At 42.1% G+C, this 13,625-nt stretch overlaps 1 protein-coding gene across 1 annotated transcript in view; it reads left to right on the top strand.

Moving 5' to 3' along the window:
- FAM132A (family with sequence similarity 132, member A) overlaps nt 1-13,625 on the top strand; it is a 24,033-nt gene that overhangs the window by 3,736 nt on the left and 6,672 nt on the right. The window contains exons 2-5 of the mRNA XM_009575095.1: nt 6,200-6,319; nt 7,470-7,581; nt 7,838-8,019; nt 12,654-12,762. Coding sequence (XP_009573390.1) covers nt 6,200-6,319; nt 7,470-7,581; nt 7,838-8,019; nt 12,654-12,762 — 523 coding nt within the window. The remainder of the gene's footprint in view (nt 1-6,199; nt 6,320-7,469; nt 7,582-7,837; nt 8,020-12,653; nt 12,763-13,625) is intronic.

Here is a 13,625-nt window from a genome sequence, read left to right as displayed (position 1 = left end):
AAAGGGATTTCAGGCTTGGCCTGAAGTGTGCCATTGCATGTGTAATTGAGAAAAGCATTTTTGGGCCTGACAAGTGTTAAAGCCATGGGAGAAACTGGACTGTGACCTACCTGTAGTAGAAGGTGTTACCTCTCGTGTTTTGTATCTGTCATCATTGTCAGTCTTGCTCTGGCATATTATGAATAAGAAGGGTATAACAAATAAAACGCTTCCTAGCAATTCTTTGTGGCCCATGTAAAATAATGGTGGATTCATACATCTGTCTCAGCATATCAAGTAATTCAGTGCTTGGTCTCATTTCTCAGAGCTGTATGTAAGATTTTTAAAGCTCATTATTAAAGTATGTAGTCCTACACCAGATGTGGTTTTGTGTGCTCGGTGCATTGCGCCACACCTGTTCTGTTGGTGCTGTTCGGTTCCTTGCCTTTTTGTGGCATCCCTAAAGGCAAAACTCTACTGGTACATCCAGGGATGGCACTGGTTAACATTGCAGTGCAGCTAACACAGCAACAAACACGTCGTTTTCTCATCCAGAGTAGCTCTTGTTCCCATGAACTGTTCCATTAGATTCGTTAAATTCATTATGGGTGTGACCACTGAAGGCAGTTTGTGTTTAAGTGGAAGGGAGAAGCTTTTTGAGATAGCCATTCAGAGGAGTGAAGAATAATTTTTCAATCACAAAAGTAGTGGCAATTTAGGTAGGAATTCCATTTCGGATTTGGCTAAGATACCAAACCTAACACTTCTGCTCTAGGGGAAACTCTTGAGAGATCTGTAAAAACCACAAGTGGTCAGGACCTTGGTTTTACATCTCATTAATAACCAAGAGCGTGTATAACCATAAGTTATTAGCAGCTGACATAGGATTTTTCATGCTTTAAAAAAAAAAAAAGTGGTCTGTCACTTTTTAACCTGTTCCAAGTAAAATACACTACTGAAATAAAGAATTTGCTCCTAATTTCATAATGAAACTGACAATACTCTTGCTGGTGTAAATCAGGTGTAACAACATAGAAATTTGTGGATTAAGATAATTGAAATGCTTAGTCAGGTCCATTTTGTGTCTGGCAACTGCTTAACTATTAAGCAAAGAATTCTTAAATATAATTCCATCCATCACAGATGGACAAATATGTAGATAACTGAGCAAAATTTGCAGGGCAGTAACTTCAGGCATAAAGACTGTGGACTGGAATGGCTAGGTCTATGTTCTTGGACACGCATCTCTGATGAACTGCAGGTGGAAAGGATGCTGTTCTCTCACAAAATTGTAACCTTCTCATGCTTTCTTTCCATCCTGTCCCACCCTGAGAAATGCTTAGGTGTGCCTGAGATCACTCTGAGATGCTTTTAGGTGTACAGACTTGCTCACAGGTAGTGTTGCCTTTTTTCTTTTATTCATCCAGACTCTGAAACTACTTTTGTCCATGTCACTTTGGTTTTTAGCATAGATGCAGACTGGATCCCAGAATCCTTGAATTTCAGGAAAGTTCAGATACAGTTCAGAAATTTCTCAGGATCCAAACTCTGCTACTTGACTGTAGATTTCTGCTAGTAGTTTCTTCCATGCTGGCTGAATCTTGGCCAGAGACTGTGTGTGTCTGTGGGCAGTGCGTGCTGTTCTGGGAGTTAGAGCCAGAAAGAACCGCAGGTTCTGCTTGTGTGCAGCAGTCTGAATTACAGCTCAACTTGTCTTTTATTGTGAGGGAAGTTAGGGAGAGAGTGGACTAATTTCTCATCAGTGTCATGAACTGGTTCTGAAGTGGTAGGTGCCATTGTATTCGGATTCCAAATTAATGTTAAAAGACCCGATTGAAAGTTTATTAAAAATTGCTGGCAAGGCTTCTGTTGATTTTGGAGGTACTGTTTCAAGCGTTAAGGAGTAAACCTGATTTCACTGTAGTTAACATGAGGATTTCTCCCGACTCCTGTAGGTTAGCTTTGCTCTGTAAACAGCACCCCAGGAGGGACAAGTCCCCTTTGCTGGGATTCCAAGGCTGTTCTCAGGCCTGACTGATACCTGAGTTGGCTGCAAGGTCTCTCTGGCTGCTGGAGGCTGCTGCTGCCAAGAAAAATAGAGGTTTGCATGCTTATTGCTGGGATTGCTCATGCATGCCATAGTAATTAAATAATAATACCACAAGGATGGAACATTCATTTTAACTGTCAATCATCCTTGTGCTGGAGAAACTGGGGAGTGCCATGACTGTCTTGTAGAGGGATTTGTAATTTAAGCAAACCACTGGAGAGGTACGGGATTTTTTTTTTTTTTTTTTTTTTTTTAAACTTCAGGAGTTTTTCATTTACTTTTCTGGGATGTGCCATCTGGATTTCTTTTTTCTCCCTGACAAGATGTCTGCTCTGGCCTGTTTCTTCACAGCTGGAGCTCCAGAAGGGCTGAGGACATCTGTTTGTCTTCACAGTTGATGGTCAGAGTCTGCCCATGATTGCTGGCTTCTGCTTGTAGCTGGCCTGTTTCCTCATTTTTGCAGTGGAGGGGAGTTTATGCCTCTCTTGCAGCCTGGTGGAAACCAGGAATATTTGAATAGTCTCTTCCACATCTGCAGCAAATGCTGCATCCCAGTTCCGAAGACTCTGGTCTTGTTTGCTATGTTCCGGAGACTGCACTTCTGAGTTCCTGCCACATAAGCCAGCCCTTTTTGAAGGATGAACTGATTCTATTTTCCTTCTCTCTGCAACCCAACTGGTCTTTTGCTGGCTTCTGTTACAGCACTGAGGGAATACTCCATCCTGCCTGAGTTGGGTGCTTCTATTAATAAGTTGCTTCCTTCTGTTTTATGAACTGCACTGCAGTTTCTACCACAGACCTGTCAATCCCAGTCACTGGGACAAAAAGACATCTGCTTTCTTTGGGCAAAGCACGGGTAGGCTTTTACCTGCTTTACATTTATGAGCTTTGTAAACTTAAATGCTCATAAACACAGTCCGCTGCAGGTACGACCTCGTGTGTGGTGATGCTGCACCCATCCGTTTTCAGATGAAGTGGGGTAGGAAAGAACTAGCTTCTCCCATCAGAAATCATTAAATCTCCATGAAACTCTGATAAATATATTTCATGTTTGTTGTAGAAATAAGCTGCACCTCGTGTGCTGTTCTAAGGACTTTTGCAAACTTTATGAACGTTTGCCTCTGGACTTGATGTTTACACGTTATGATAGATGGAGAGGTTTGCACCAAAGGACCTTCTTGGCCTGTCTTTGACTTCTTTCTTATGCTTCGCAAAAATCTGCAGTCAAGCAATCTGTTGGAAGGTGATAATGTTTTAGTGAGGTGACTAATCTCACAATACCCGGGATTTCCTATGCTGCTCCATTTACATTAATTTCCAATGGAATTTCGGAAAGTCCTGGGTGTGGTAAGTAAAAAAGGCAAATAATAATTTAGCTAAAACAACCTACTATAACCCCTTGACTAAACACGCAATTTAAATGTGGTTATAAACATAAAAAGTCCGTTCAAGACTGATTTGGGTACAGAACTAATGAACTAGATTGTTATGAATAGTTTGTCTTGCTCTTGTTTGCAATACATGCTAAATTTGAGCATCGGGGGAGTGTGCATAACCATAACTCTGGCTCTGATTAATTACAGTAGAATGCATGAACGATATGGTGAAATGTCTCGCGATATCCTTGCTTTGGCTTAGAGCACAGATGCCAGCTACTCTGCAGCCATGTATCTGGAGGGGAGGATAAGTGGACTGCCTGAACAGAGCAATTCAATAGGAGTAGATCTTTCTGCGGGTTGTGTCTGAGCAGTAAATCACCTAAGATTATTTGCTGAATTGAGAAGATAGAGTTGGCTTCACAGAGTTTGAGATGTATGTTTAACAAATATCCTTGCTCAGCTCTCAACACATCTTATTTCTGGGGAGCTGCTCATATTCTGCTGGTTTGTAAATCATTTGTTGACCCAAGCTGTTTGAAATAAATAGTTGTGATCGCATCAGCTTAGAAATCTATGGACAAGTGCCTTGTACTACACCCATGTGCCTGGATGCATGCCGGAGAGAGAGCTTTCCAGGCTCTGCATCAGCTTAGAAGCACTGACATTCCTTATAACCTCAAGCTGGAACTCCAGCAGACTTCTAAGATTTAATTTTGAAACAATTTATGCTACATGGATTTTTCATAGCAGATTACACAAACTATGGTCTTTTCTCCTCAAAATGGGCTTGCCCTGATATTTCTAGCTAAAATTTGCAATCTTCTGTCCAATTCCTATTGCTCTTAGACGGTGACATATATTGCAGTTATTGGGACCTCGGCTCTACCTGCGTTCTAAAGGTTAATTGTTTTCTACATGCTTCTGCAGACTATTTGGTTAAAGGGAATATATGCTTATAAGTGGTACTAGAAACGTTGTTAAACTCAATATGGTTCTCTGAGAAGTGGCAAGTGCTTTAGGGAGCCAAGTGAGACAGGTAATGAGCAAACGTAAATATGTTTGCTGACTTGGCTGCATGGAAACACCTTACAAGGTCACTGTTACTGTAAGGCCACTGAGGGTAGAGCTACAGTGTCTGAGCTGTGGCAGAACTGTCTAGTGCTGTCAGACTAATAGGAGCTTAACACCCAGGGGCACACCCTTTTAGATCTGAAAAATGCACTGTTGACTGACTTTGCTTCTATGCTTTTTCCACACGCATCTTTTTTTCTTCCTCCTGATTGGTGATAGATAAATATTGATTTACCTAAACTTGTAATGGTCTAGGAATCATTTCAAATGTCACTGAACCCACTACTGCCTTGTGTTGCTTTCCTGCTGGAATTCTGATCTGTACCTGTTCTGTGTCACCAGGTGAAGAACCACCAAGTTTCTTAAATTAATTCCAAAAGTTTACAATAGGCATAGGGTGGGATTGTTGTTTGTTTGTTTTAAATATTTTAAGTGTTCATTGCATTCTGGCTTTTTCATTAATGGCTCTCAGTACTTAAGCATGGTTCATGAAACTTTGGGAGGGCTGGTGCTTTTATCATCACTGTGATGGACATTTGGGAGCCTGATGTGTCAACAGATTGGAACCTCCGTAGTCAACCGTTAATTGCTCTTTGCAAGAGCTTGGCAGGGTATTGGTAACCAATGATTTGTGGTGCCTTTTTTAAATTTAAAATTAGAAGTTCATTCCCGGCCTCGGATAAAAACAACAGGTATGGCTATTTGATCACTTACTTCTGGTTGTCTCTGGGAGGTGAGTTATGGGAACCCGGGAGTCCAATAGGAAGTGGACCCAAATTCGTAAAGACAGATCCTCTCTTCTGTCCAGACTTTGTTTAGAAGGGATCCAGAACTAGGCACTGTAATGTCAAAGCTTCTCTAGATAATTTCTCTATGGCTATGATATAGTTGCAGAACATAGGAATGGGCAAGGTAGTTAAATTTGCCAACGGACATCTTTTCTGCGATCAGACATGGACTTTGTTTTTCATTGTGAATTGTTTTTTTCTGTGTGCACATTTGTCACTCTACAGCCTGTGATTTGAAAGTTATGGAGCATTTCAAGGTTTTCTGTACATTTTAATCTCCCTGTATTGCTTGATAGATCCCACTGATAAATGTCAGATGCCAGTGGTGAACAATCTCTGGCATCTGGGCAGGTTTTCTTTGTGGGCACATATTAGGACTGTCAGAGGGCTGAGAGTCTCAGCAACTGGAGAAAGGTCTGAGGTACACTGGCTCCCAGCTCTTGGCTCTTACTGATTTCTTAAGCAAAGGGAGCTGGGAGGCCCTGCAGGTGATAGCATATTAAGTTATGAGAAGGCATTTTGATGTTTTAAAGGCAGCATTTTCTGGCTTTTTGGACATTTCTGCCAGCAAGCTTAGCCTGTAACTTATGAAGAAAAAAAGTCCCACTCTAATGGGACTCTTTGGAAGGCTGGTGTCTTCCATACACTGTGTCAGAACTCAGACTGAAATACTATCCTGCATTTGCAATGCTCCTGTAAATGAAGACAAAAAGTGGCATGGTACGGGATAATCCACACTGAATTGCTTGTTACGGAAGTGTGAAATCCCATTTTATCCCACCTTCAATGTCCTCCCAAATGCAGTACGTTTGGATCAAGGATGTGTTTTAGGCAGCAGACAACAGTCTGGTCTGGAAACTTTGCATTCTCTGAATCCATGTAGTGGCCAAAGAGATACAGTGATATCAGTCTTTGTTCTTGTTTCTCTTTAGATCCTAGAATCTCCAGATCCTCGAATCACAGATCCACGGCGGACCTGGATCTCCTTTGTTCACCGCCCAGATGATGGCAATACCTCTAAAAGGAGATGCAAAGGGAAAGACAAGAAATTAGTAGGTTATTGCTAGATTGCCATCAGCTAATAAATATGCACCGTGGCTTCCCTTCCTACTGCTGATATGCAAGGTGTTTTGTATGCTCCGGCTTTTGCCTTCCCACCCCAGAGAGTGCTGCATTTTCATTTGTTTGTGTTTAATTTCTCAAAGTATTTTGGAGAAGTTTGAGACAGTAAGTGCTATATGTTTTGTAAGATAAGGTATGTGAATTCCACTGTCAAAATTCGTTTTTGTTTAAACCAGCTATTTGTTGGACTGAGCCTTTTTTGGTTTTTTTTTTCTGCTCAGTAGAAATAAAATTAACATTCTTTTTCTTCCACTAGATAAAATCCAGGTATCTCAAAGGATATATTAATCAAGATTTGGACAAGTCGTTTATTTCAAATTAATGAATTACTGATCATCTGCTAAGTGATGCTTGATCGATCGTGTGTGCACTTTTAATCTGATGCTTAGACAATCTTGAATGCTTTTAATGATTTCCTTTTATTTCTCAGTGAGCTGATAGGCAGGAGTGCTTCCATGCAGGTTTACTGCAGTTTAGTGGAGGAAACAGGAGCTCCCTGGGAACAATATACATCAAAATAGCATTGAACTGTTGCATGTTCGTGCTACTAGTTTAAACTCTAATGTGTGTGGCTAGCTTTTACAGGTGTTTTGAATAAACTGTTCCATTTTTTTCTGAGAGTTCTACTGTTGCACCAAACATTCGTGTATGTGATCATTATGTCTGAGCAATATATATTAATAAACTAAAGTGTGGCTAGATGTCTATTCTAGTTAGTGAATAGGCAGACTAAGAAGCTTAAAAACTAGTCTGTTACTTTGGTGAGATGAGAAGATACAGAAGCGGCAAACTTAGTCTTGTGCCTGTTGTGCTTCACACTGTATATATGTACTTGAAGAACCAGTTAGTGTTTACCTGAGCAAATAAAGACGTGAGTAAATTCCAAGTGCTGGAATTCACAGCTGGCTGGAGAGTCAGTTAAGATTTACTGCATCAGGCCTGTAGTTGAACTGATAGTGGAGGGGGCTGCTCACGTGGCTGACAGGCCTGTAGAACTGGCTCATGGCTGAGAGAATTTTTGGTCTGTCAGTGCTATTGCCTGGTTCTAATTCTCATGTTTTTCTTTTGTTACTTCCTTAGCGTGGCCTTGTTGGGCCCCCAGGACCTCCTGGCCCCCAGGGACCTCCAGGAGCACCTGGTGCTGAAGTCACCCGGGAAGTCCTTCTGCAGGAGTTTAAGGAGATATTAAAAGGTAAAGACTGTAAGAGCTTTGTGCTTTTGTGATCTGCTTCTTTTGGTAAGCACGATGGCAAATAAAGAACTGGCTTTGCAAACGTTTACCTTAAAGCATTCCCCTATCTGGCAATCAAAAATGTGAAAAAATGTTTCCCCAGTGCTGCTTAGTTTGAGTTGAAGAGTTGAGTGCAGAAGTCTAATTGCACAACTAATGGCTTCATAGACCAGGCTCTTAAACTAAGCCTTTATTTTCCTATACTTTTTCTTCTCAGAAGCCATTGAGCGTCGAGCATCCCTGGCTATTTCAGCCCATCCTAGCCAGCTGCCTCCACTCCTGCTCTCCTTGGAGGAAGCTTCACCCCACAGACGTGTAGAGGAGGCATTCCATTGCAAGCTAAAAGGACAAGTCATTGTAGATAAGAAGACCCTGGTAGAACTTCAGAACTTCCAGTCGGTGAGAAGGGATTACAGACTGAACCTGTGCAACTCCACAACAGCCATTGTGCGTAGATCAGCTATAGTTCCCCTAGCTGTAGGTGGCTCTGTAGATAAAGGTGTTTCCTGAAAGGGCAGACTAATCCCAGAAGCTCCTCTCAGGCTTGGATGCTATGAATATAGCACTACCTTTTTTGTGATTGACAGAAGTAGGGTCTCATATGGTGACTTCAGCACTGAAGCTGAACTGCAGTAAGATGGACACTTAGCTTTGAGTCCTTCCTGACAAGCCCAAGAGGCAAGCTTTCTTCCTCTCTTGCAGCCCTGCTGAATCTCATTATAGGTCTTACTGAAGTTCTAACAGGTCTGTGCAAGAGAAGGCTGTCTCACAGGTCCAAACAACAGTCAGTCTTTTTATTTCAGTTAATGATGGAGAAAGACTTGTCCATGTTTGGCATTAGTCTGAAGGATCTGTTCTTTTTTTTCAGCGCACACCCTGTTTGATTCCAGAGTAACGTTCAGATGTAGAAAAATGTCAGAGGCAGACAGAAGCCATTGGTTATAGGTTTGTGAGCCCAAATGAGAGCCATCATTTTGTTAGATGGGCCCATCCTGATGCTCAAATTCTTTACATAATGTTTTATAGAAGACTAATAAAAATTACCTATATAATTTCATTATAGTCATGTTATAATGACAAGCACACCATCATGGGATGCTGTAGGTCGTTATAAGCATGGTTACAAGCAAGCTGTTGAATTTGATATTAAAACTTCTGCTAACCATTTCTGAACCAGTTGCAAATAGGATCTGAATTTGAAGTATAAATGTTAAGCAAAGTAATAGCTAAAAACAAATAGTTAATTGGTAATTGAGAAGATTTATTTTAGACTTTGGAGTCACAAAGACTGTCTAATAGCACAAGGCCTTCAGATACATGGTTGCTTTTGTGATGTGACAAGAAGAGTTTGAAGAGTATGAACAGGGAATATGGCTTTCCGTCAGCAGGGTTTGCTAACACTGTCCATGTGGTAAGGTGCTAAGCTTTCTTCCCAGCTGCACTGAGTCCCATTTCTGAAGAATCCTGTCCAGCAGATCCTTTCCTATGGAGTAGTTTTGCTGCTAGTAGTTTTAGCTGCAGGACTAGAGGCAGTGGTTACGTTCTAAATAGGGTGCTTTCCTGGATCTTTCCCAAATACACTTGTGGAAGCTTGGTTTGACAGCACTGTGGGTGCTGGCACAGAGGCAAGATTGTACTTGAAGTGTGGGCAGGGCTAGAGAGATCTGCTGCCTCATTAATTAGGAGGGAAAATGTGAATAAAGACATCTCAGCAATCAGTGTGTAGGCTGATGCTTCCCATGCTTTGTTATCATATGCCTAGCTTCTTTCTAATTGCTTCTGGCCCTGAAGCTGATGTGGGAGGGCTGGCAGGCCTCTGGATGCCAGCCTTTCATTTCAGCTTTGGGACAAGAAGTGTCTGGTTTCAGCTTGTGCTCTGATATAGGGGAATTTAGCAGGGAGGGAGACAGTGGATGCTCTTGCAAAGATGAAAACTTTGTTTTTAAACAGTCCAAGGGGGAGAGAGTGAGAATTCCCCTCCCTCTGTTCTGTCAGTTTAATAGTGTGAAGAAGGCAACAGTTTGATACTTCTCAGTGAGATAATAGGGATTGACTAATTCCTGGATTTGGACCTTACCCAAAGCATTTTGAGATAGTGGAAAGAACCTGTGCTGAGAAACGGCCTATTACTTCTATGCTCTGCCATTTGAGTATGATGTCTAAGTTACTCTGACCTTGAGTATTGAGAAAGCATGATGGTTTTCTCATCCTTCCATGCTAAATTTCCTCCAAGAACATTCCCTCCTCCTCTTCCTTTTGGTCTCAAAAGTTCCTTGGTATCTGGAATGAAACATGTGATACTCCTTTCCCCACACCTCTTCCTCCTGTATCTCACACTTTGAGGCTTCTAACAATTGCCTCTTGCAAAAGCTTTAGGAAAGGCGGTTTACACAGCAAGACTTGAAGTAACTGCAGCCTCTGACAGGCCATGAAAGTGGGATTTATCTGGGGCCCAGGAATATCACTGGAATCAGATCACTTAAGGCTAAGGTGGCGCACGTGCTTTTCATGGTGAAAGATCCCAGAAGGAGTACTGGTGTCTCTGGTGCCTTGAAGTTGAGCTAAACGTCTACCTATCGCAGTTGAATTTTATTGCTGCTTCAGGAGATTGGTGTATCCCCTGTGTGTTTTGGTTCCTGTGCAGGCTGGGTTATCCTTTTCTTCAATAACAGATAAGTCAATGCATTGCTTTCCACAGTGTTTATCACTGAAAAGCTAAACTGGCAGTTCACATCTCAATCCTCTCTGTGCATGGTTCCTATTTTCCACCCAGAAGTAAACTATGGAGTGAATGAGGAAGACGTGGGGATAGGAGATGAACTGAGGAAGAGAAGCTGACCTTGGTTTGTACAGAGTGGCTGGACACTAACTTGTTTGTTTGCTTTTGGTCTGCTAACTGAAATAACTGTGTGCAAGTAGTTAGTTTCTCAGATATAAATCGCTGCACTGTTTGAAGCAGCTAGGTGAGTATGCTGCTGTGAGGCAGCAAATGCAGCAGGGAGCTCTAATTGGTATGGGATTTAATGGAATATTTTGCCCAGAGAACCTCTCCCTGCATTGTCTATTTCTATGAGCAAAAGAATAACAAAGCCACAGAGGGCATGAAGAAACAGGAATGTTTTATCAGTGATAATTTACTGGTGCCTAAAATTGCCTTCCATGCCAGTGGTTTTGGAATTATGTTGCTGATTCTGCTAATAGCTGTAACAAGAAAGGAATGAATTAACTATGCAGTATAGTTTTGCACATACAGGGCTTGGATCTGCTCTTTCAAGTGAGGTAAATCAAAAATAGCATTATCAAAAATGGTGGCGTGGTGATAGCATAAGAATGGAATCAATCTCCTTCCATAGTCTTTGTTGTTAGGTTAGCTGTTATATTGTCCGTGTGTGTGTACATAAAGAAAATAGAGCTCCTTTTGTGTGTAAGTATGTGCACATAGGCACACATCAGTGCATATATAGAGACTTAAAAATCATTGTATGAAACATAGTTGTTCTGCAGTTCATTATTACTGTTTTCCCATTATACATATGTAATCTTATGAGAAATGCCACTGCTGTTACACATGGGTATATTTTCACCACCATATGCATACATAAAATATTTCTAGTAAAGTTCTGTGAAATTTAAGACTACGGCTAGATCTTGGTAAATAAGGACTGGGAATTACTCTTTTGTGAGCCTTGCCTGGGATTTGCTGAATGAAGGCAGGTTAGTCATTTCATTCCTTCTACCGGGTAGTAACTCTCTAGACAAACACAACCGGACACAAATATTTGCAGCCTTACTTCCTTTGAAAGAGAAAGCTAAATAAATTATTCCCACCCTGCACTGTGAAAGCTGGCAATTTCTGCCTGTGATGAACCAGAATGGGGAGGCAATTAACTTCCTTCTGGTACTTGAACAGAGGTATTTCACTACTTTTTTTTAGTGTAATAGCACCTGTGGCCACACTGCTACAAATTTGTTCACCATGTCTCAGGCCCCTTTCGCCATCTAGTATTGGAAAGCATACGCAAATGTTGGGTTGTTGGGATCACTCAGTTATGCATTTGTGCATGTTTTAGGGATATAGCAGCGTGCGTGCCTTTACAGAGTCAGATTTGAACAGCTCTTCTGTCCCGTAAGACCAATGCGGGGCAAATCTGTCAGGACAGCATTCATGGGAATGTGTTCACATTGCACAGAATGCCCTTGTGGTGGAAGCAGAGTCTGACTAATGTGCTTTCTTGGCCCACTGAAGCCACTCCTGCTTCTCCCCAGCTCTAGCCAAATTCATATGAGGCAGGCCAAAACAAACAATAAACATTTCTCGCAGAGTTTATTTTGGTCTGAGTCAGATAATCTGCTGAGAGTTTGACTTAAGACTGCTTCCTTGCCATGAGGAGAAGCTGCATGCTATTTTACTAGGGTTTTGCCTATACTGTAGAATCCAAGACTAGAACAAAATGAAACTAAATACAGAACCTGTAAGAATCCAAGCAGTTGTTCTTTAACAGTATCAAAGCTGTCTGACTTAGACCTAAAGTGGGTAGAAAACCTCTGGAGACCCATACGACTGTTTCCTCTGTCCTTGTATCACAAAAACAGTGTATAAGGTTCCAGGTTTTTAAGCCTGGGGACACTGCTTGGCCTCATCTACGAAGTCTTTGGGAGTAGGAGAGACCTCTTGACTCAAATAATGGGAGATCTTGTGTATCAGAACATCAGCGGAGCTAGAGGCCACTCAGACCAGCAGAGCATAGGGGTGCAGTAAGCACAGTCTGAGTCAAGATGAGTTAGAAGAGTTCGTCAGTGAGCAAAAAGGGCATCTTCATGTCTGATACTGATCATTTCGCCTTTTGTGGGCATCAAATGCTGAGAGCGAACCCATTTGGAAGGTGTGTTCTGGGGAGATAAGGCAGTAGCCTTGCAAATTTTTTCAGCTTTGTTCTCATGCACATAAGCTTGTGCTTGTTCTTTGTCACGGGCAGAGGTAATTGTTGAGAATGCTAGGGACTTGTTCAGGGTCTGCTTTTCTTATCTTACAGCCTCTGGCCAAAGGAGCTTTTCTCCGGGGGACAGGATTAAATCTGGCAACAGGACGTTTCACAGCACCTGTGTCTGGCATCTACCAGTTTTCAGCCAATGTCCACATTGGTGAGTGTTGTCCTCAGAAACCTCTTCTGTACTGCTTGAGAGGTGCAGGAGGGAGTCCTGGAGAACTCTCTGGGTCCTGTTTGATTTGAAGCATGTGCAATGGCATCCCTTTGCAGTGAGCTTTCTTTTTGGTACCACGACCCAAAACCCTGTCCTTTCACAGACTGATAGCCACAGCAGGCTGCTCCATGCAAACCAAACAAATCAACACTCCTTATGGAGGATGAGTTTAGGGACCAAATATATTCATGTGCAGAAGTTATGGCTTCCATAAAAGACTTTAGAAGAAATGAGCATGATGATATAGAACTGCATCAAGGCAGTTTTGACTGTGTTTTGTCACCAATGCATTAGTTCAATGGTTTTAATCATTCAGTGATGAAGTATTTTATAATCCAACACCAGAAGGGTGCTTTCCTAAGAAGTTGTGATGGGTTGACCCTGGCTGGACGCTAAGTGCCCACCGAAGCCACTCTATCACTCCCTCCGCAGCTGGGCAGGGGAGAGAAAATGTAACAAAAGGCTCGTAGGTCAAGATAAGGACAGGGAGAGATCACTCACCAATTACTGTCACGGGTAAAACAGACTCTATTTGGGGGAAAAATTAATTTAATTTATTGCCAATCAAATCAGAGTACGATAATGAGAAATTAAACTAAAATCTTAAAACACCTTCCCCCACCCCTCACTTCTTCCTGTGCATAACTTTACTCACGATTTTCTCTACCTTCTCCCCCCCAGCGGCACAGGGGGACGGGGGAATGGGGGTTGTGGTCAGTTCATCACATGTTGTCTCTGCCACTCCTTCCTCCTCAGGGGGAGGACTCCTCACACTCTTCCCCTGCTCCAGCGTGGGGTCCCTC

This window comes from Fulmarus glacialis, unplaced genomic scaffold (genome assembly GCF_000690835.1).
Source record: "Fulmarus glacialis isolate BGI_N327 unplaced genomic scaffold, ASM69083v1 scaffold5513, whole genome shotgun sequence".
Taxonomy (NCBI): domain Eukaryota; kingdom Metazoa; phylum Chordata; class Aves; order Procellariiformes; family Procellariidae; genus Fulmarus; species Fulmarus glacialis.
This window is presented reverse-complemented; position numbering and strand designations above follow the sequence as displayed.